At 51.2% G+C, this 23485-nt stretch overlaps 1 protein-coding gene and 1 long non-coding RNA gene across 5 annotated transcripts in view; both read right to left on the reverse strand.

Annotated features, from left to right (window-relative positions):
* The window catches only part of LOC125351509, a 29260-nt gene extending 27195 nt beyond the window's left edge, over positions 1-2065 (reverse strand). The window contains exon 1 of the long non-coding RNA XR_007210965.1: positions 2056-2065. This is a non-coding gene — a long non-coding RNA (uncharacterized LOC125351509). The remainder of the gene's footprint in view (positions 1-2055) is intronic.
* Positions 2066-13106: 11041 nt separating this feature from the next.
* Positions 13107-23485, reverse strand: part of Eva1c (eva-1 homolog C) — a 63003-nt gene continuing 52624 nt past the window's right edge. For 2 of the 4 annotated variants that reach the window (XM_048346319.1, XM_048346316.1), the window contains 2 exons: positions 22335-22424; positions 13107-13713 (listed from right to left, as the gene is read on the reverse strand). In XM_048346319.1, the coding sequence (XP_048202276.1) occupies positions 13337-13713; positions 22335-22424 (467 nt within the window). In that variant the 3' untranslated portion in view covers positions 13107-13336. The remainder of the gene's footprint in view (positions 13714-22334; positions 22425-23485) is intronic. The other 2 variants (XM_048346317.1, XM_048346318.1) reach the window with 2 other exon arrangements.

Genomic DNA, 23485 nt, shown 5'->3' on the forward strand with positions numbered 1-23485 from the left:
GCTGGGAGGACAGGCACACACCGCCATGCCCAGCCTGCGGCTGACATACAGACTCAGAAATTCCTTTTGGCCTGGGCTGACCTTGACCCTTAATCTGATCTCCACCTCCCAAGTAGCTAGGATTACAGACTTGAGCCATGATGACTGGCTATGATTGCTTACTTGAAAAGAGAAGTATGTGCATAGATGCAAGTGTACCCAAAGAGGCACTTCACTAAAGGTATGCAAATGAAAATATGCTTAATGAACCAGTAAACAAATAGGATCCAGTAAGTCACACCACTCTGTAGCATCTCAAGGCCCCGGATGAACGAGCCCGGGGAAGGAAGAAAGGCCTGTGTGTTTCTGGAGCGAGTGAGCCTGGCTTTGTGAGCGTCGGTCATGGCGGTGCGAGCGATAAGGGCTGGAATTTGAAGGTGCTGATGGATCCCCTCACCCCACCCTTTATGAACACACACACCTCCTGGGCCTGGCATTGGGGCACAGCCAAAAGCCTAATCAAGTGACAGCCGTTCTTGAGAAGAAGGGAAATGACACCCCGGACACCCACCCTGGCTCACGGTGGCTTTGGTCCCCGTGAGCTCCAGTGTGTTCCCTGTCCTTTCTCTCCTGTCACCCGTGGGTGCCACCCCACGGCACGGCACGCAGCCCAGTTCAGTGGCGAGATGCAGAGAAGGCCGTTGTCCGAGACCGACAAAGTGTATTTTATATCCATGCACTTGATTTTCAAGACCTCCAATGAGTTTTACTGAAATAAATGTTCACCTTTGAACTTCGTCCAAGTATGGAAGGGTTTAGTCCCAAGAGTCTCTTTTTCTCTCTTTCTTTTAAAAGAATATTAAAGGTGACTGAAAAGAAGGATTTAGAATGAATGGCTATTATTCAACATGTCTTAGAAAGTAGAAGGGAGTAAATGCTCTAATATTTCATAGGGAAGCAGATTTAAGGAAAATGAGATTTAGAACCAGTGACCGCCTCTGGTGACAGGAGACAAATGTCCTCTTAGGTCTCTCTATTCAGCCTGACATCAGAGGAAAGGTAACAATCAGGGTGACACCATGCAGGATTTCCCAGTGACCAGGCCCCGCTCCAGACACTGAGGGTCCTGTGCTGTTGAATTACCTCTGAGCCAAGATGGCCGCTCACCCTGCCAGAAGTGCTCACGGAATCCCACCCAACCAGCTAGCTAGGGGACCATAGTTCCCAGGCCACCGACTTCTTGCGGCATCTTCATCATGCCTTGTGTGCAGAGTGCCAAATGCAGGTGTTCACCAGGCCTTTAGAAACGATTCCCTCCGTCCCTTCCAAATGCAGCTCACCGGGGCCTCCTGTCCTGTTCAGGACTGAGAGCCGAGAGCAGAGGCCAGGGCTGAGGCCTGTGCTAATCAAAAGTGTCTTAGACTAGCCCCAGAAGGTGACTCGGGCAGCTATTCAGGAACACAGCCACCTGTCCAATTAGAAGCTTCCAGAAGGTGAAGGTAAAGGCTTTGCTTTCTTCATATGTCCAGTGCCTGGGCTTTTTCCTGTTATAAAATGGCTCATAGTAAAGTAGCCTATACTGGAGGTCGCTATTATGGTAAAAACGCAGATGGGATGTGCATGTATGTGTGTTGCACAAGCATACGTATGAGTGACCGCGTTTGCGCATGTATACGAATGCATGGAGTGTATGTGCGTGAGCGTCCACTTGATTTCCGATGGCTACCAGAAGTCATTCCCAGCTGTGTGGGAGCAGGACACAGGGAACGTGCCCTAGCACCACCTCAGCTCCGAGGGCTGAAGAGCCACCTGAAGAGTGGCCCACGGGAAAGTCAGAGGTGTGACACTGAGCGGTGCGGGGGACGTTGCTGTCTCTGAGTTACCTGGGGTTTGCACAGGAGGGGAGAGAGCAAGTCCTGCAGTTGCTACCTGTCTTCTCACATGGCCTTCTCCTGCCTCTGGGTCTCTGGATAAGAATACAAGCCATTGGACTCAGGGCTCCATCTCCTTGCCTGTGGCCTCTTCTTTTTATTTATTTTTTGCCAGTGCTGGGGCTTGAACTCAGGGCCTGGGCACTGTCCCTGAGCCTGTCTTTGCTCAAGGCTAGCACTCTACCACTTGAGCCACAGCACCACTTCCAGCCTTTTCTGTTTATGTGGTGCTGAGGAATCCAACCCAGAGCTTCATACATGCTAGGCAAGCACTGTACCACTAAGCCACATTCCCGCCCATGTGGCCTCTTGTTAACTCATTGTATCTGCAAAGACTCTGTGTCCAACTAAGGCCACATTCTGAGCGTCTGGGTGGAGGAATGCTTTTCAATCCACCATACAATTACAGTAACAGAAACCATAAGCAAATCCCTCCAAGATGACCAAGAGAAGGTCTATGGGCTTCCCAGTACCATGAGGGTGGCTGTCTCCTTTTTATTATGGGATGTCTGTCTCCACAGCCAGAATGTAAACTTGTAGTCAGGAGCAACATCTTTGACTTTAGTGGTTCTAGTACAGTGCCTGGAACAGAGTGAACCTGGAGAAGATTGGATGGATGGATGGATGGATGGATGGATGGATGGATGGATGGGAGGGTGGATGGATGGATGGATGGATGGGAGGGTGGATGGATGGATGGATGGGTGGGAGGGTGGATGGATGGATAGGTGGGTGGGAGGGTGGATGGATGGATGGATGGATGGATGGGTGGGAGGGTGGATGGATGGATGGATGGATGGGTGGGAGGGTGGATGGATGGATGGATGGATGGAAATACAGATGGACATAGACTAGCGATGAAGGGAAAAGGAAGATATCATGCCTGTTGTGGGTCTAGGGAAGAAGGACCAGAGCCATGTGTGGAGCTGGGAGCGTGTTGCAGAATCTTGCAATGTTGGTCGTGTCTGAATCTGTTATCGATTTTAATCAGCACAGAAGTAATCTGCAGGTGTGGGACAGAGAGGATTTGCCCAGACAGCCAGCAGTGCCCAGCCTCATCACTGCCAAGACCCCTTTTAATGTCTTCCCTCAGGCCCACAGATTCTCTATTTTGAAAGTGTTTTGTTTTCATTAACTAAAGATAGCTATAATTCCCGGTGACCCTTCTCATCAGCATGAATTGGGTTGAGATAATTCCAGCAGAAAACAAAGTAGCTTGATACTCTTATCAGAAGTTACAGGCAGGTGTGGAGGCCACCTGGGGAACTCTGTTCAGCTGCCCTTAGCCAGCTCTAGGGGCCTGGACAAGGCCCTCTCGCACGGGTTGATACGCTTGGCCTTTTCGGTCTCCCAAAGGTCCCTGCCTATGGGAAACCTAGGATTTAGTTGGAACAAATACCTTCTGGGTTAGTGCGAGGGGGGGGGGAGGAGAGGAAAGGAGAGGAGAGAAGAAAAGAGAAGAGAAGAGAAGAAGGGGCAGAGAGAAAGAACAGACAGATAGTAAAATGCTCTGAGGGATGAGCTAAGAGAAACACACTTTGGTATGTTTGGTAATCTCTTAAGTTCTTTCTGTGTGTGTGTGTGTGTGTGTGTGTGTGTGTGTGTGTGTGTGTGTGTGTGAGTACAGGGGCCTGAACACAGGGCCTCATGCTCTCACTTGGCTCTTTCATTCAAAACTGGAACTCCAGCACTCAAGCCATACTTCCACTTTCTCTAAGTTCTTTGCAAGACAAATTAGTCAAGTTTGCAAGACAAACATTTTTGTTTTCTTCCTTCTTTCTTCTTAGTCGAACCATTATCTGGCCAGACTGTATAGGGCTGAATTCCACTTGGGGCGGGCTTGATTTTGCAGGTGTAGGCCATTAACTCTGTCTGCTTATCACAGTGGGGTGAGTGTCCACCGTGGACTCCGTCGGTCCCTGATGCCCAAATGTCTGGGATAGAAGCAAAACAATAATTAGAAAACAGCTACCAATCCAAAGGAGGGTAAGGTTAGCACTCAAGAGAGACACCTGCACAGTCATCTTTTTCTTTTTTCTTTTTGCTGGTCCTGGAGCTTGAACTCAGGGCCTGGGCTTTGTCCATGAGCCTCTCTGTGCTCAAGGCTAGTGCTCTAGCACAGTGCCACTTCTGGCTTTTTCTGTTTTTGGGTGGTACTAAGGAATCAAACCCAGGGCTTCATGACTGCTAGGTAAGCACTCGACCACTAAACAGCATTCCCAGCCCTGTACACTCATCTTTGTAGCAGCACTATTCACAATAGCCTATCTGCGGAATTAAGCAAGGTGCCTAGCAACCAATGAATGAATAAAGAAAATCTTGAAAGTATACACAATGGAATATTATTCGGTAATAGAGAAGAATGAATTAGTATTAACATCAGTGGCTCACGCCTGTAATCCTAGCTGCTCAGGAGGCTGAGAACTAAGGATTGAGGTTCAGAGCCAGCCCGTGAGACTCTTCTCCAATTGATCGCAGCAAAAGCTGGAAGTGGTGCTGTAGCTCAAGAGGTAGAGTGTGCTACCTTATGTGGCAAAAGCCAAATGAGAACTCAAAGCCCTGAGTTCAAGCCCCAGTGCTGGCAACAAGGAAAAAAACAAAAAGGAGGAAGAGAAGAAGAATGAAGTTATATCATTACTTCCAGGAGAATGGATAGAACTGGACACCATGTTGAGCAAGATAAACCAAGCTCATAAGGACAAATATCACAAGTTTTTGCTTATATGCAGAACCTAAACCTGAAAAAAAAAAATAGTGTGACATGAGTGTGAAAGGAGAATGGTTTCGGGGAGACTCTAAAAAGGAAGAGGAGGGAGAAATACATTATGTGTGCATGGAGATAGCGTGATAAGACCCATTAAAAACCAGTTAAAGGGGCTGGGGATATAGCCTAGCGGCAAGAGTGCCTGCCTCGGATACACGAGGCCCTAGGTTCGATTCCCCAGCACCACATATACAGAAAACGGCCAGAAGCGGCGCTGTGGCTCAAGTGGCAGAGTGCTAGCCTTGAGCGGGAAGAAGCCAGGGACAGTGCTCAGGCCCTGAGTCCAAGGCCCAGGACTGGCAAAAAAAAAAAAAAAAAAAAAAAAAAAACAGTTAAAGGAGATGGGTTAAGAATCATATAGATGGGAAAGCACACTACCTATGCATGTATGTTTGCATGTAAATACCACAATAAAGATCCTTTGTAAAACTAATTTACACTAATTTTAGAAAGCAAAAGAAGATGCAGGCGCAGGTGTGGGGAGTCCCCCAGAGAAGGAGACTCCATGGCGAGACAGTGGAGGCACGCTGGAAGCAGAGCGGGGTTCCGTGAGGAGCACAGACCTTGTCCCCAGAGCACTTTGTGAGGAGCTCCAGGGCCTTTTTCCCAGTGAAATCACTGCTGAGCTCCCGCCCGGGTCAGCCGAAAGCCCAGAACCCCATCTGCAAACCACCGCAAGTTGTCCTGACGGAAGATGCCAAGGGCACCAGCGCCCCGCTCAGCCCCGGGCAGCCTGGGCCGCCGCCCGTGACAGGAGCTCCACCCGGGGCAGACACGGCCATGCCTCCGTGAGCCCTAGTCCAGGGCTCCGGTTACACCCGGGGAAGGGCAGCCTGCCAGCACCCCTCAACCCCCATCCACAGCTCGGGGCTCAGCTGGGGGGGCGGGGAGGGGGGCGTCCGGGATTCACTGCGTTTCTCAGGCTGAGGATCTCTGGGACTGTGTTGCCCTCCCAGTAGCCTTGCAGGGCCAAGGTTGCCCATGGGAAGAGCGAGTGGGGAAGACCAGAGGGTGCCCTCTGCCCTCTTGCCCCCCCCCCCGGGGCAGTGGAAAGAGGATGTGCTCCGGGGGAGAGCCCCCCCCCCCGCCACCCCCTTTCACCACGCAGGACTGGCTGCATTTGGAAGCCAGCCTGCGGAAGTTCAGGCTTTAGGGCACCGTGGAACAATGGAGGTGGAATAATGAAGCAATCGCAGGCTAGCAGTTCCAGGATGCCAGTAGCAACACGTGAAATTGTCTGTAGATCTGCCAGAACTCTAAACCAGAGATTTAGTGAGGAAAAAAAAAAAAAAAGCAACTAGAAGCCCTCCAGGGAGGGTGCTCACCCCTGGGGGAGGGGGTAGAAAGGTCTGCAGGAGGCCCAGCCTCTCAACAGCTAGCCCATAATAGTGTCCATGTCTGTGGATTCTACTTTACAGCTCTCCCCTTACCATTAATGACGTCTAGAAGTTTCCTGTCATAGAGCTGTGGAGGTCTACCTCATTGAAAATACACAACAGTATGCGTTCATCGCTGTTGGGATTCTTTCCAGGACCTTTTCAAGCAGAAGTTAGAGACTCCCACAGAAACGTGGCTGGCTTGGGGCACCCCCACCTCGCTTGCTCAGGGTCTGGTGGCTTTCGGAGCAGAGGTCAAGTTCTAAGGAAGGAAGTTTGGGGGCTCAGAGCAACTCACCAGTCTTGCAAATTCCACACAGATTAGTAACGTGATTTCTTCCCAGTTCATTGTTCGCGGAGAGCGAGCGGCTCCCTTCTTCTCTTCTGGTGAGGTAATGACATTATTTCACTGGGGCCTCTAATTGGAGCTACATCCCTTCTCCAGAAGCCAATGGGGCCTTTTCCAGGTCAGCTCCGGGCCCTGTCCCCTACCTCTCCCCTTCAGCTTTCCCAGACTGGATCGCGCCTGTGCAACAATGGAAATGACAAGCTCTATTTTTCTTTTCTTGAAAGCATTTGAACCACAGAGTCATGAGCTTGGACCTGTGAAAGCGTGCGGCGATTCATGTGCAGCCTGCATCGGAAGTGACCAACTTTCCTCTCTTTGTTCTATGGGGTCCCTGAAGGCGGGGCCCATGATATCACAGGCCATTTGCTTAAAGACAGGAAGCCAACATTTGGACTCCAAGATAAATTCACAATTATATGTTCTGGAGAATAATGTGAAAGAAACACAATTAGGCCATGAGCAATCTTCAAGTAAAGAAGTAAAGATTGGGAACCTTTCAAAAACAGGATTCTGCTGGGAAAGATTTGCCAGGCCCTTAGCATTCGCTTTCAATGGTGTTATTAACTACATTTCACAGGGTCCACCGGACCGTGTCCCACCAATAGCTTACTAAGACTGTCGATTTGTATTTCCCCCACAGAAGTTAACTGTAATTTGATTGATTTTCAAGTTGCCAATATTAATTGGGAAGTGGTAACAGCCTTTTTAATTAAAAAAAAAAAAGTTGAGACCTGGCATAGTGACACGTGCCTATAATTCCAGTACTTGGGAGGAAGGCTGAGGCTGGAGGGTCTCAAGTTCAAAGCCAGCTTGGACTACACTGTGAGACTTTAATTCATGCCTGTGAGCTCAGCTGTTTGGGAGGTCGGGATAGGAGGATGGGAGTTCCCAGCAAAAGAAAAGAAACTCTATCAGAAAAGCACATCAGAAGAGGAAGGCCTGGTGGGTGGGGTTCAAGTGGTAGGTTCACAGGGGGCCACTCGTGCCCAGGAGCCAAATAAAGAGCCATGCTGAAGGGCAGAGAAGGGGGGGTCACTAAATGGCAGCCATGGGAAGACTGGCCTTGGGACCCCTCCAGCCATCTGGGGGCCTCAGTGCTGGCTTGGAGGGCAGCCGAGGGGCGGAGCCTGCAGGGGAAGGAAGAGGAGGCGGAGCCGGGCGGATGGCCCTTGGGCTGGGGAGGTAGGCGGCTGGCTGGTTCTTTGGTGTGTGTGGGTTCTCACAGCTTTCTCAGGGGACACAGGAAGGGAAGGTGACAGCAGTGACGGGTGCCCCAGGAAGTGCTGGTGGCCGCGGCTGGGTGTTGCAGAGCAGAAAGGAGTGGATGGTGGCGTCCTGCTGGGGCAGGGCAGGGAACAGGACACCAGCACACCCTGGGTCTGTACACCCAAGCTTCAGGGCCAGGAGAGAGGCCCCCCTGGTGGGCACAGGCTGGGCTCTGTGTGCCCGGTGTGCCCTTGGCTGGTGAGAGCCCAGGAGATGCCTGCTTTATTTTGTCACCTTGCCCAAGAGAACCAAGACACCAGGGAGGGCCACATGGCCACTGAGCCCTTCACATGTGACTAGTGAAGAGCTGACTTTGACAGTTATCATCATCAGGAGGAGGAGGAGGGAGGAGGAGGAGGGGGAGGAGGAGGAGGAGGAGGAGGAATCGAACCCACGCTCTCATCACACTTGAGGCAAGTGGGATACCACTGAACTATAACCTAAGTCCTCTTAATGGGTTGAAGTTTCGATTTGATCTGTCTTCGGAAGGGTAAGGAGAGGGCGCAGAAATGGAGGAGCAAATGAACAAATGCAGCAGTAGTACTTGCTAGACTATGTTGAACATGAACCATACAACTTGTAGGTCTGGATGGGATGGGAGAGGAAAAGGGGGGGGGGGAAGGGCAGACAGAGGAAGGGGTGACATTGTCCAGAAAGAAGTGCACTCATTACCTGATTTATCAAACGGTAACTCGTCTGCATATCACCTTTATAATAACGATTCAAATATTTAATGAAAGCTGAGGGGTAAATAGCCGTGTGTGGCTGGTGTTCCGTGCTAGCTAGCCCACACTGTGGTCTCTGTGATTAGACACATACGTAGCCTCTCCCCCCACTGGGAGTTCCTAAGAAGGAGGCTCTGCCCGAGGTGACTGGCTGCTCCTGGGCTCTCCTCCCTCATCCAACTGGCTCCTCGGGGGCCATCAGGGCTTCCCCCCCCACCACTTCCTTTCCAGCTGTGGACCGGGATTTAGCCTCGGAGGCTTCCGTCTAGTCCTGGGTGGAGTTTGGCCCCCTCTGAATCAGTGGTCTGCCTTACAATGGGCTTTTGGGGAACCAAATGACCAAAATAGTGCCAGGTCCTAAGGACCTTGCCCAAAGTGGACACAGCCTCTAGGGAACTTGATAGCCAGGGCTTCCTATCGTGAGGCGTTAGGAGGCTGCCTTGGCCTCTCCCTCGGTGATGTGTTCCTACGATGCCTTTGAGTTGTAAAAGTGCCTGGATACAGGCTACCTGACCCAGTCCCGGCCGTACAGCTAGGCAGGAGGGGAGGAAATCACTGAAGAAAACTTAAATCTTCCGCTTATTATATGTAAGGCACGGTCGTCCTCAGCGCCACCCAACAAGGATACGATTACTCTGTGATTGTACAGCAGAGGAAACTGAGGCACAAGGGGGCCATCCTATCATCAAGCTGGGGCCAAGTCAAAACAGGAGCTGGGAGAGCAGAGCAACCCGTTAGGCAGAGACCCAGAGCCCAGTGTGGCTGGCACGGGTGTTGCTGAAGGCTGGGAGGTGGGGGCAGGACACGGTGCTTTTCTGGAAGTCCTGCTGAGCTCCGCGGGTTTGTGGGAACAGCAGTTTCCTCTGCGGCGGAAGTGGGTAGGAGGCTGCTCCCACGGCTTGAATAGGGTTTGGCCTTCAAGAGTCACCCGGTAAAGAACCAGTCCACAGTCCCTTGTGGAGAAGTGGTGACATGTTTGCCTGGCGGGTAGATTAAGGTAGCTCCCTTGAGAGTGGGTTACTGAGTAGGTGAGCTGGTGGTAATAAACGGAGTTTGCCCTCCTCTGTCTCTTGCTTCCTCTGTCACATGTGACCTCTTCTGCAAGTGCCTGCTGCCCCGTCCCGCTGTACATGCGAGGAGCAGAATTCAGCCTTCCCCAGAGGCAGAGTAGACAACAGCACGGTGTTCTTGGACCTCCAGAACTACGAACCAAGATAAACTCCTGTTGCTGATCAAGTTCCCAGCCCCTGCTATTTGGCTATAGTGATGAAAAACAGGTGAAGACACTTGCTCAGCTCCCTGACCAGGCTTTGGTTCCCCAGGTGAGCTGGCGCAGGGAGCTGCCAAGATATACCCGGAGAAGGCCAGAGGAGATTGGGGGTACCCTTTCCTCAAAGCTCACCAGATGTCAGGTACGTAAAGCGCTGCCGATGACAACACGGCGCTCCCTCCACCACTGTGCAGAAGACAGCCAGGGGCCCATTCCCAGCCTCTGCGGCAGGGGCGTCCTGCCTGGGATGGGGGTGCAGACCGCCCAGCAATGGCGGGCGTCCAGAACCCCACAGATTGGATGCAGTAGGGACTCTGCTAGCCCGAGATGCTCACAGCCATCAAGAAGAGGCTCCCTGGGCAGATTTCCACCCGGGACCTCCCTCCCAGCCCCCCCCTCGCCCCCGGTCCTCACGCAGGAACTCATCCAAAGCTCATTTGGCTGTGTGGCTCCTGGGCTTTGTGCCCATCCAAACACAATCCCAGCAGGACCCCCCGTGCCCCTTCCATGAGAAGAACATGGCATTCCTCAGCGCGGCTCCGAAAAGGCAAAGAAACAACGCGCTGTGTTTGCACAGGCCAAAGGCTGACCCCTGTCTTGGCAGGCCTGTCCTCCAGCTGCCACTGCAGGGGTGCTAAAGGGGTTTGCGCATGCGCACGCGTGCGTGCATGCATGTGTGTGTGTGTGTATATAGAGAGACACAGATAAGGCGTCATTATAGAATTCAAGAGGTCTGTGGCCAGGGTCAGTGTAGACACGGCTCTTCCTCCAGCATGTACGCGGGCAGCCTCTGTCACCACGCATTCTCCATCTCCCAGAAGAAAGGCCTTAGCCAGGCCTTGGTGGCCGTAATCCCGGCTACTTGAGGGGCGGAGATGGGGAAGAGCATGGCTTGAGGCCAGCCTGGGAACAAAAGGTCATGGTGTCCCCCACCCATCTCTACTATCAGGCGGTCTTGATTGTTACTGGAGGTTCTTGGTGTCTCAGACAAAGACCTGAGCGAAATGCTCGCAGGTGGGAGAGAAGTGCAGGGTCGTTGACGTGAAAGGCAAGAGCAGAGAGTGTGGATACACGCCACCGCGGGGGCGCAGGCCTGAGCAAGAGTCCTGAGCACAACACTTGTGTTGTGCGGACAGCCATCCTTGTTATCAGAGTATGTGGGGCGCACGTTTGTCAGTTCTTCTGGACAGTCAGGAGGTGCTGAGCGAGGAGCCGGCTCGGGCCAGTCTGCAGGCCAGAGTGTAGTGATGGGTTGATATCGAGAGTGGCCATGGCCACGGCAGACTGTTTCATCCGCCGCATCTCAATCAATGAAAGGTACCGCGCCGTGAAAAGCGTGTGTCTTCATGCCGCGTGGGTCCAAGCGCAAAGACAAGACCCGATGGGGAGGGAGGAAGGAGGCGGGGAGAGAGTCACTCCCGGGCCTCCTCGTCCGCGCCGCCTGCCCCCCGCCCGGTCCCCCGCCCCTGGCCACCGCTGCAGCCCCTGGAGGTGAGCGACTGCTGCCTGGACAGCCCGCGAGTCCCCGGGCTCCAGGAGAGGATCCGCGCCTGGGAAGCAGAGCTCGAGAGGACCAACAAGGTCATCAAGGATGACCAGAGCCACCGCGGCCACCAAGAGTGACAGACATGCGAGGGACACGCGAGGGACACGCGACCGACATGTGACCAGCATTAGATGGACATGCGACTGACATGCGACAGACATGCGACTGACATGTGACGGACATGCGACAGACATGTGATGGACATGCAATGGACATGCGATGGACGTGTGACCGACATGCGACTGACATGCGACAGACGTGACAGACGTGACTGACATGCGCCTGACATGCGGCAGGCATGTGACATGCATGTGACCGACATGCGACGGACATGTGACGGACATGCGACAGACATGTGCTGGACATGCACCCGACATGTAACCGACATGTGGCCATGTGATGGACATGTGACCGACATGCGACGGACTCATGATGGACATGTACCAGAATTTGGCCAACACGTGACCAACATGTGATGGACGGACATGTGACGGGTGGACGGACATATGACAGACCCAGGGACGGATTCCCAGCCCGAACTTGCATTCTTCATTTGACTGAATGGCTGAAACTCTCTGGTTACTCATTTGAATAAAGGGGCGGGTGTTTGGTCCCTCATTTGAATAAAGGGGAGTGTCATGACATGCAAAAAAAAACATATCATGTGTAACTCCTTTGAACAACAAACTTGCAGCTGATGAAAATGTAGAACAGGAGGCTGAAGCATGTTTTGCAGGAGGGAGTTGTGACTCGAGGAAAGGAAAAAAAGATGGATGAATACAGTCATGATAGCCAGTGACTACATGTCAAAATGCAATCGTTCAAAGGTAACTAGTTGAATGAGTAGGGCTGAGATAGATAGAGATAGGATGGAAGGGATAACATCGATCAAGACACATTATATTTATTAATTGATATTTTGAATTGAATCTAGTTTATACAACTGCATAAATAAAAAAATAAACAAGAAAACTTAATGCTCCAAAAAAAAAAAAAAAAACGTACCCAGAGGGCTGGGAATGTGTCTTAGTGGTAAAGTGCTTGCCTTGCATACATGAAGCCCTGGGTTCGATTCCTCTCCACCACATATATAGACAATGCCATAGGTGGTGCTGTGGCTCAAGTGGCAGAGCGCTAGCCTTGAGCAAAAAGAAGCCAGGAACAGTGCTCAGGCCCTGAGTTCAAGCCCCAGGACTGACAAAAATAAATAAATAAAAAAGTACCCACAGTAGCTAGGTGCTAGTGACTCATACCTTAGAATCCTACCTATTGAAGAGGCTGAGAACTGAGGATCACGGTTTGAAGCCTGCCTGGACAAATCCACGAGACTCTCATCTCTAGCTAGCATAAAGCCAGAACTGGGGGAGTACTGGCTCAATACCAACTGTAAGCAAAAAAAAAAAAAAAATCTTGAGCAGAGACCCTGAGTTCAAGCTCCAGTGTTTGCAACAAATAAATAACCACAATTTTTTACTTTTATTATTTGGGGGGGGGGGGCGGCAGGAGAGGGTCTGTCCCAGGGCTTGAATTCAAAGCCTGCATGCTGTCCCTGAGCTTTTTTGCTCAAAGCTGACATTCTACCACTTGAGCCATAATTTCTCTTCTAGCATTTTGCTGGTTATTTGGAGAGGAGAGTCTCCTAGACTTTCCTGTTTTGGCTGGCTTCGAACCGCGATCCTCAGATCTCAGTCTCCTGAGTAGCTAGGATGACAGATGCGAGCCACCGGCATCTGGCTAACACATGAAGATGGTTTGCTTTGGAAACTTCTTTTGGTTTTGTTGTTGTTTGGACTGCACTTGGTCGAATAGGCATGGGGTAACTGTTCGGCTAAGGTGAGCGAGCGTGGGGTGGGATCGCAGCCATGTCGGCCTGTAGTGAGGGTTTCAATGACACCCACGCGAGCTCTAACTCTGTAGAGCACGGGGAACCTCTGCCCAGGGATTCCCAGTAAGGAGAGACCACAAAGACTTCTTCCCTCCTCATTTATTCTGGGATGTGCCGTAAACATCTGGAGAGGCGCCTTGGACAGCCTTTCACCTCCGCAGTCCCGGGTGACATGACAGATTCTCCTTCATAGAAGGTATAAGGAACTCAGAGCCCGAGGGGCACTGGGGGCCCGTCCCCCCCCTTCAGTAGAACTGGCTCATGTGTCTCGGAAGCGAGGCATCCAGCCCGCTGTTCATCCAGATTTCCTGGATGATTTGCTCCCTGCGCTCGATCCTTTCAGCCAGCTCCGCGGCCTCGATGGAGCTGTAGGCTGGATAGGAAGTCCGGCACAGGCCCGACAGCTCCCGTGGCAAGTCCGAGTCGGAGGACGACTCCTGCTCGCCGTCCTCCTCGCTGTCCTCCTCCACCTCGTCGCTGCTCAGCACCAGGTGCTTCCTCCCCTGCCACAGCTCGCGCCAGTCTTTGCTGCAGGACACTCGGACCACCAGCGCGCACAGCGTGAAGAGCAGGCCCACGCACACGCTGGACACGAACAGCAGGGCGGCTCTCTCGGGGTGAGCTGAGGGGGGAAGAGGACGACAGGTCAGGAGGTGCAGCGACGGGCCCCTCTCCCCTGCTCCGAATCCCACAGAAATGCACGTCCGCCCAGTCCTGGGGGGCTTATCGGGGCCACCCACCCCCAACCGACCTCTTCCCCTTGAGAATGGCTGTTAAGTGGACTCGTAGGAGAGGTCATGTAGAAAGGGACTCAGGGCCTCTCCCCTGAGCTTTAACTCAGATCTGCCACTCACAAGTGCCTCAGTTTCTTATCTGTACAAAAGACTCACAATGCCTTCCTGTTAGAGGGCTGTTCTGATGAGAAGGCCTCATTTCACAATGGCTCCTCGAGAAGCCATGTCCACACGGGAAATCCTGCTCAGCTATCAACTATCAGCTGTCAGTAGCACTGATTCATTTATGTATCGAGTGTAGGCAGAGCTTAAGTATGCGTGTGGTTGATGCTATCAAAGCTTCATTCCTTTCTTTTTTGGGGGGGAGGTTTAAAATAATAAAAGTTCCAGTCATTTTTCTTATCTCCACAAAGATTCTCTAAATAATAGTGATAGAAAATTTAAACACAAGCCAGGTGCTGGTGGCTCACACCTGTAATCCTAGCTACTCAGGACGCTGAGCTAGGGGGAATCACAGTTCAAAGCCAACCAGGAGGGCTGAGAATATGGCCTAGTGGAAGAATGCTCGTCTCCTATACATGAAGCCCTGGGTTCGATTCCTCAGCACCACATATATAGAAAAAAGCCAGAAGTGGCGCTGTGGCTCAAGTGGTAGCGTGCTAGCCTTGAGTAAAAAGGAAGCCAGGGACAGTGCTCAGGCCCTGAGTTCAAGCACCAGGACTGGCAAAAAAAAAAAACAAACAACAAACAAAGCCAACCAGGATAGGAAAGTCTGTGAAACTGGAAGTGGAGCTGGGGCTCAAAGTGGTAGAGCACTAGCCTTGAGCAAAAAATGCTCAGGGACAGAGCCCGGGCCTGGAGTTCAAGCCCCACACTGATAATAAAAAAAAAAAAAAAGAAAGCAAAGAAGTATTAATTACATACTAATATGTACTGGGTGCCTTTGTTGCAACCTCACCTTTGCTTAACTTCCATGCTAGCCTGGGGGCGGGGGTAAGATTCTTATTTTGTCCCGGTTTCTCCTTCATGTTGTGAACCCCTTGGGACCTTTCGCCCTGGGAGATAAGGATCCATAACCTCGCTCCTACGAGGAACCAGGAGTTGACACATCTCCAACAAATGAGCAGACAAGTCGGTATTTTAGGCTTGATGGACCATATAGTCGTGGTTGCAAATCCCCAGCTCTGCTCTTAAGAGTACAAAAGCATTCGTTGACGATGTAGAAAACACAAGGCACTACTGTGTCCCAATAAAACTTTATTCATACATTTGGCCCCCAGACAATAGCTTGTCGATACCCCAGTATCGACGCTCAAGGCCAGGCACAGAGTGGCGGTTGATTGCTGGAGGTTGGCGGCCTGCTGAGGCAGAGCCAGGACTGGAACCCCCAGACCTTAATCAGGGAGCTCCCCGTGGGGCATGCATGGTACCTAGGACATTTTCCCAGCCCACTTTAACTGAACAGAGGCCCCTTGGCCACGCTGTCACGCCCTTTATCCTGCCGGATAATGAAGACTCTTGTCTTCGCGGCCACTCGGCTTTCCCAGAGGTCCAGGCGGACTTTCAAACGCGAGGCAGTGGAGGAATGCAGTCCACTGAGAGGTGAAACGGGGACACCTTCGCTTCCTGAGATTGGAAACCTGCCCGGTCCACACTCTTCCTGAGCAGGCGTTCAAGCCATCGGCCATCTCTGAATTGTCTCAACTTCAAAGCCCAGCCAGCGCCCTGGTGGCATCCATCATCCCCTCCCTCTCTTGAAGACACCGGGCTCTCGGCTCCCTGCTGAAGCCCAGCGGGTCTGTCTACAGTGCGCTAGGAACACTGTGGGGGTTGCACAGAGTCAGGTTTATGAAGGACTTGGTCACATGGAGGTACACACGCTCTGGAGAGCAGGAAAGGCTCTTCATCCCGCACAGTGGTCATGGACTAGAGACGGAGAGACTCTGGTACTCGGGATGAAGTTATTAGTCACCTCCAAAAGATGCTTAGACTCCAGTTCTCCTTCTCGCCTGCAGGTCAGGCCTCGCTGTTGCCTGTCTCCCCCACAGTGTCTTGTGTGGAAATGAGGTACTAAGAGAGGGGAGCCTACATCTAGCTATGATCCTTAAAGGTGAGGACTTGGTTTGCTCCTGGGTTTCAGCACCAAAAAAATAAAAATAAAGGTGAGGACTTAGGGCTAGATAAGATCATCAGGTAGAGCCCCAGTGAGGCTTTGTGAGCAGAGGCAGGAGGGCCCATGCACGCACATGCTTGTGTGTACACACACACACACACACACACACACATACACACACACACACACACACACACACACACACACACACACACCGGTCACAGGCTGTCCTGTTGGTTGCTATGTGATGCTCTGTGCTGCTTGGGACTCTTCCAGCAAGGAGGCCATCACCAAAGGTGGCCCAGGACTTTGAGCCCAAACCACATCTCTTCCTTTGTCATCCACCTCATCTGTGATGTGCCACTGGCAATAGAAAATGGACGGAGGCCTTCTCCTTCTCTTCCATTGCTCTCCCTCCTCCCTACTGCCAGCCCCTTCACACACCAAACTTTTGAGCGTCTACCCATGCTGCCCACCCATTCTGTGGTGCCTGGTACAGAATTCCAGGCGAGCCACAGGCCAGCTCCTCCTCCTCCTCGGAACACATAACCCTTGCGCCCCGTTGGCAGCGATGGGGCTTCTGTGCGTAAGGAACTGGACTACATTGGGACTGGCTAGTTCCAGGAATCCCAGCCCAGTGCAGTGTCTAGGAACAGGGAGGCTCCCTTCCTGTCCAAGCAGTGGTACAGTAGCCAGGCAGGGTCAAAGCCTGACTCAGCCACCCAGTGAACTTGCTATGATGACGTGTGTGTGTGTGTGTGTGTAAGAGGCAGAGACTGCTCTGGGACTTGAACTCAAAGGTCTGTCCCTTAGCTTTTTCACTCATAGATGGCACTCAACCACTTGAGCCATAACGTCACTTCCAGCGTTTTGGGGGTTAATTGGAGATAAATGTCTCTCACATGTGTTTTTCCAGGCTGGCTTCTAACCAAGATTCTCAGCTCTCAGCCTCCTGAGTAGCTAGGATTATAGGTGTGAGCTCTGGGCTTCTGGGTCTATTTATTTCTCTTTTTTTTGTAGCTGTTGTTTTTTGTTTTGCCAGGCCTGGGGCTTGAACTCAGGGCTTGAGCACTGTCCCTGGCTTCCTTTTGCTCAAGGCTTAGCACTCTACCACTTGAGCCACAGAGCCACTTCTGGCTTTTTCTGTATATGTGGTGCTGAAAAATCGAACCCAGGACTTCATGCATGCTAGGCCAGCACTCTACCACTAAGCCATGTTCCCAGCCCCCATTGATTTCTTTCTCAGGATTTTTCAATCAGGGAATTAAGTTAGTCATAACCCTTGGAACACAACACATTCTACTGATTGGTCCTTCTTTATCTCTGTTTACTTAATTCCTCATCACATACCTGTGCTCTGATCAGTTCCCCACAGAGGACTGCCAGCCTTGGTGACAGCCTGTGTCTAGACTGTGTCCCAGGGACTTCCAGGGACTTCCATCCCATGAGGTCCCTGCTACCCTGCTTGCCTCATACTCTCTCGGCGGGTGCTCTACCACTTGAGCTCTGACTCCAGTCCCTTTTTATGCACTGGCTATTTTGTTTTGTTTTGTTTTTGTTGCCAGTTCTGGGGCTTGGACTCAGGGCCTGAGCACTGTCCATAGCTTCTTTTTGCACTCTGCCACTTGAGCCACAGCGCCACTTCTGGCTTTTTTCTATATATGTGGTGCTGAGGAATCGAACCCAGGGCTTCATGTATACGAGGCGAGCGCTCTACCACTAGGCCATATTCCCAGCCCAATGCACTGGCTCTTTTTGAGGAAGGGTCTCGCTGTGTGCCTCACTGGCCTGGGCTGTGACCCTCCATCTTGCGTTTCCCTATGTCGCTGGGGATACCTGTGCCCCGCCATTGGTGAAGAGATCCTCTCACGAACTTCTTTCACCCCTACACTGGCATCAAACTGTCATCTTTCGATCTCTACCTCCAAAAGTAGCTGGGATTACTGGCTCGAGGTAGCAGGCCCAGCCCTGTTAACCTTTTTATTTACTTATTTTGGGCAGTACTGGGGTTTATATTCAGGGCTTTGTGCTCACGAGGCTGGCGCTGCACCAACTGAGCCGGACCTCCAGCTCAGCTTTTTGCCAGTTAATCGGAGATGAGGTCTCACAGACGTTTCTGCCCAGAGTAGCTTCAAACTATGATTCTCCAAGTCTCAACTGAGTAGCTGTAATATCAGGCATGAGTTACTCGTGCCTGGCTTGCTTTGATTATTTTTGAAATCAGTCCTTACATTTTTGCCTGAGTAGCCTGGACCGGGACCTCCTTCTAGTTACACTGCTAGAGTAGGTGGGATGGCAGGTGTATACCACCACGCTTGGCTAATAATTGATTGAGCTGGGCTATACTGTGGCTATCACATGATTTGGTAGCTTGTATTTTCCCTTTCATTAGGGTAGCTTTGGACCTAGTGAATTTATCTGAAAAATAATATAGAAAATGATTAACACTGCTGCTCCATCTCGTCTGCCAGCAACTGGTCTCCGACCTCCCCACCCGCTTCATCCATCATCTCCATCTTTTGGAAAGCATACGTGTGATCACATCATTGCCTGACCTACAACGCAAATGGCCTCCCACTTCTCATCAGCTCAAAGTCCCCACCACAGCCACCGAGGCTTGCAGTGACCCAGCCCCTCGCCTGGCCAGTTCCGCTCTGAAGAGCCATCCCTCCACTCTCTGCTCTCCCACGCTGGCCGTTCCATCCTGGGTGGGTGTCACAGGGCTGCCTGCCTTAGCATTCTTGCACATAGTCTTCCTTTGGTCTCCCTCCCTCCTTCCCTTCTTCACTCCCTCCCTTCTTCCCTCTCATCCTGCCCTAGTCTCGGGTGGAGGATCGTGGGCTTACGCACCAGGCCTGGTGTACTGCGGCCGAGTTCCACACAGTCAGTCTCTGTCCAGCGATCCCTCTTCTCCAGGGAGGTGTGGCTTAGGTTCTGCTATCAGAACTGTTTCTCACTAGTCCAGGTCCTAGGCGCCTTTTGGTTCAGGCAATGCTCTCTAAGGAAAATCCCCATCAACTGTGGAGCTGCCATGGTCAAGGATGAAGAATCGGATAACTCTTGGCAAGCCCATGGGAACAAGGCTTCTGGTTCACCCCAACTGCCCACTTGACGTCACCCCATCCCTAGATGGGGCACATGGAACTTTAGGAATGAGCTGGCCTAACCCCCAAAGCTAAACCCCACCCACCCCAAAGCTACCATTTGCTGGAACACTATGCCCAGATTTTATATCAAAAGCACGCACTTCATTTGTCTTCTAGAATCATTTGGATCCACTTAGGCTTTTGTGACCCCTCTTCTATCACATATTCTGGAAAGATCAAGCCATTCTCCTTGCCAAGCTTCCTGCTATCATTGATTATCGTTATTCCAAACTTAGCTTCTAAATTTAGCTCATCATCACAGACTAGACCATGAATGACTTTCACCTTATCACCTTCAGTGCACTCTCGGGAGCCCTTAAGGTCCCTCTGGCTCTTTAGCTCCTGATCTGGGGCCAGGGCAAGCTCAGCTCGAGTCTGTTCGTGTCCAGATAAGACACCAGCAGCTACGGTAGGGCTCCCACTTCCTGGGGCCCTGCTACCATCAGGAGGAGCCAGACGGCAGCCTGGCTGGCCCTAATGAGGGAAATACAAAGTGTCTCCAGCCTGGTGTGCCAGCACTCGGGGATGTGGCAGTAACCTCCTGTCATGGAACTGAAGGTTGGAGGCCACACCTGTGTGACAAGGTGCTGACGTCTGTCCTGCCCAGCAGGGGAGGGTGTCACTGTGACTTTGGGACATGAGATCAAATGGTCCATCATACGGTTCGTCTGCTATTGAAGAGTTGCTTTTCAATGAAACAGTACCTGCCAGCTCACGAGGTGCTGCCTGCTGTCCCCTGTGGCTCAGCGTCCTTTCCCCCTCAGCACCCCCAAATCACAGCAGTGTCTGCCGAAGACACACGTTTGCCATCGTCCCAAGGGGGAGGGGCAGTGACAGAAGTATTGAGCCACAAAAGGCATGACGGCAGGTATACCTCCAGATGCCAATAAAACACTCGTTAGATGGCCGGGAGGAGTCCTGCTCAGAGCCAGACCGTTTGAATCAATAACTAGGTCCCTCACGCTCAACCTTCCAGGGGCGGTGGATCGTGCTGAGCTGGCTAGCCTTCCTAAAATTCACACAGGTGCATGCACACACCCACACAATCACGCATGCGCACACAGATGCATCTATATCACACACCCTTCCCTAGCCTGGGAAAATCACCCTTAGATGGCCACAGAAGGAGCCGCCACAGGGCCTTCTTATGTCTCTTCTACCAACTGTTCTGTTCCCACGCACCAGGCTCTGGCTCTGGCTTCCTGTCCTGCTCTTTAGGGCTCCCTCAGTCTGCCACTTATTTGGCTGGTTTGGGGTAGCACCTTCTCTAGTCATACTCTTGGTTCCCAGCTGCTCCCGCTTGTGCTTCTCCTGGATCATACCCCCACGACGCAGCCGAGGCCGCTCACCTGTGTCGGGCAGTGACAAGAACGGCATGCAGCTCTGTCTGGTGCTGGTGGCTGACCTTTGAGCTGACACCACTGTGGGGTCCCCACTGCCCCCCAACAAGCAACATCGCTGCCTCTCTCCCATCATTAACCTCTGTTTGCAGGAACCCCAGGGTGCCTTCCTTCAAGGGGCTCTACAAGGACTTTGAAAATTTAGGAACCTTTTTTCTTTTTTTGGTCAGCTGTGGGGCTTGAACTTGGGCGCTGTCTCTGAGCCTCTTTGTGCTCAAGGCTAGCGCTCTACCACCTGAGCCACAGCACCGCTTCCGGTTCTTGAGTGGTTAACTGGAGATAAGAGGCTCAGGAGGAGTTTTCTCCCTGGGCTGGCTTCAAATCATGATCCTCCAATCTCAGCCTCCTGAGTAGCTAGGATTACAGGTGTGAGCCACTGGCACCTTCCTTTCTTAACCTTTACATTTATCAGGAACAGCAAAACATACAAATGGGAGGCTCTTTATAAAACAACAAGACAATAATCAAACACCACATGACAAACTCACAGGAGAACTACTGATGTGGAAATGATTCAACCACAGAGTGACAGGGACACTATGTGTCCTATATTGAGACATTTTCTTTTCTTTTTTTTCTTTTCCTTTTTGTCAGTCCTGGGGCTTGAACTCAGGGCCTGAGCACTGTCCGTGGCTTCTTTTTACTCAAGGCTAACACTCTGCCCCTTGAGCCACAGTGCTACTTCTGGCTTTTTCTGTGTATGTGGTACTGAGGAATCGAACCCAAGCCTTCATGCATGCTAGGCGAGCACTCTACCACAAAGCCTCATTCCCAGCCCAAGACATTTTCTTAAGCCTTCATTTCCCTCTGAGGAAGGCTTACCCAGGTAGCCCAAGCTCCTTAGGCCTTGAGTGGTAATACTGTTACTTGTTACTGTGTTTTTCACTAGAGGTCCCTGGGAAGTTTTCATCTCTGCAAGGGTTTGTATGAGAGTCCCTCTGAAGGTCCATCTGTAAACGTTCGGTCCCTCAAGGTGGCAGTATTGGGAGGTGCTGTGTACCTTTAAGAGGTGGGGCTTAGTGGGAGGTCTTTAGGTCATGAGGAGCATGCCTCTGAGGGGTCCTCTCTGCCTCTGTTTAAGATGTGACTGCTCAGTGTGACAGGTGCTCCTGCCATGATATGCCAACTTTAACTGACACTTAAACTAAGGCAGCCACCCCATCTTGGGCTTAAACCTCAAGAACCGTGAGCTCAAATCCCCTCTATTCTGTAAGTAGCCTGTGTCAGGTAGACAAGTGACAGTGATGGGAGGCTGACTAACACAGCCTTGATCAGGCAGGCCAGCGGGCACTGTTGAAACTTGCAGCCAACATTCCAAAGACACAGCCCTGTGTTGGCATAGTCAGAAAAGGTGGCAAGGAACGACAATGGCTGCTTCCTCCCTGAGGAGGACCTGAAGCATGGCGAGGCCTGATGCCAGCCTTTGGCTCTGCCAGCTCAGGTAGGTGGAGTCTGATCCTTGCAGGGAAAGTTAACAGGGAAAACCTTGGCCACCAGGAGAAGGAACACGTGTGACTGTGAAAACGACTCTGGTTTCCTGGGGTACAACCCGTTTTGTTTACTAAGTGATCGGCTCCTTTTCCTTATAACAAGGGGTGAAATATACTGACCACACGTCCTTCCCAAATTGTAGACCTGGGAAATGCATTCCTACTTGTCAAAGGGGATGAAAATACCCATTCAGCCTCCTGTATTTCTGGATCTTGTGTTCCTGGGATGCTGCAGTTGGCAGGTCAAGCCAAAAGTCATTTTTCTTTAGCTATCTGAATGTTGTAATTGAATGGCTCACTTGTTAGTGAAGCTTTGATGGATACGTTAGTGTTCCAGGAAACTTCAATTTATTGACCTACCTCTAATGTAAGCAAATGCTGCCAGAGAGTTGCTAATAATAACTCCATCTTTCGGCAGAACCCTTGATCCACTGGGGTTAAAGTTGATATCTATTTCATTGAAAAAAAAAAAGGCAGTTCATCAGTATTGTTCACAGTTCACCCAATCAAAAAGACCCTCTGTTTTCTACCCATGACTGCCACAATAATTAAAAGTCATAGCCATAAAACGAGTGGGCTTCTGACTGAACCATGGAAGACTAGTCCAGGAAGAGCACTTTGTAAGCAGTCCTTGAAAAGTGAATAATAAGAGGGATTAGAAATATTTAAAGTCTTGGCTCCAACTTCAGGTGTGGCTAACCGTCTCAATGGGAGTGGCATTTATTGGTCCTCTCAGAGGCTTGGGAAATAGTATCTCACCTTCCTACACAGCTGATGTCAGCTCTGTGAGCCAGAGATGAGACAAATCTTGGGTTGTGGAGTGAGGTTGTATATGTGTGCTTTTTGAATGTGGCAATGGAACATAGAAATGGTGCTAGGCAGTCTGGGAGCTGGAGACTCCTAAGGCTGTCAGGGGTGGAAATATGGCATAAAGCTCTCGGGCCCTGCCTGTGGGGGGACCAGGGACTCATGGGGGAGCCCAGGTAGAAAGAGAAATAGGACTGAGACACAGGGCCTGGGAGAAAGCCAAGGTTATCCTGTAGGCCTGTCTAAGCTTTGGACTGGAGATGCTTTTGACTTTTTGCTGTTTTCCTGTGGTTTTTGTATCAACCGTGTGTGTGTGTGTGTGTGTGTGTGTGTGTGTGTGTGTGTGTGTGTTTGTGTAAAGAATGGAATCAGCCCTCTGAATCTCAGGGTTGCACATCTGTTGGTTTAGTCATCTATAGATCAAAAATTCCCAGAAAAAGAAATGTGTTGTATTGAACATGTACAGACTTATCTCTCTTTGCTGTGATTCCCTAAACAATACATATGATGGCTACCGCACACATGACCTTAGAGAGGGGCTTAGAAGCCACCTAGGGATAATCTCTAAGTATACAGAGATACATGGGTGGGCTTTGTGCAAACCATAGCATTTACTAAAAGGACTTGAATTTAGTATTTGTGGGGGGTCTCCTAGAGACACAGAGGGATTTCTTTACTTAAATTGTATAATTAGTAGGAAGACT

The sequence above is a fragment of the Perognathus longimembris genome, chromosome 5 (assembly GCF_023159225.1).
Source record: "Perognathus longimembris pacificus isolate PPM17 chromosome 5, ASM2315922v1, whole genome shotgun sequence".
NCBI classification, from domain to species: Eukaryota; Metazoa; Chordata; class Mammalia; order Rodentia; family Heteromyidae; genus Perognathus; species Perognathus longimembris.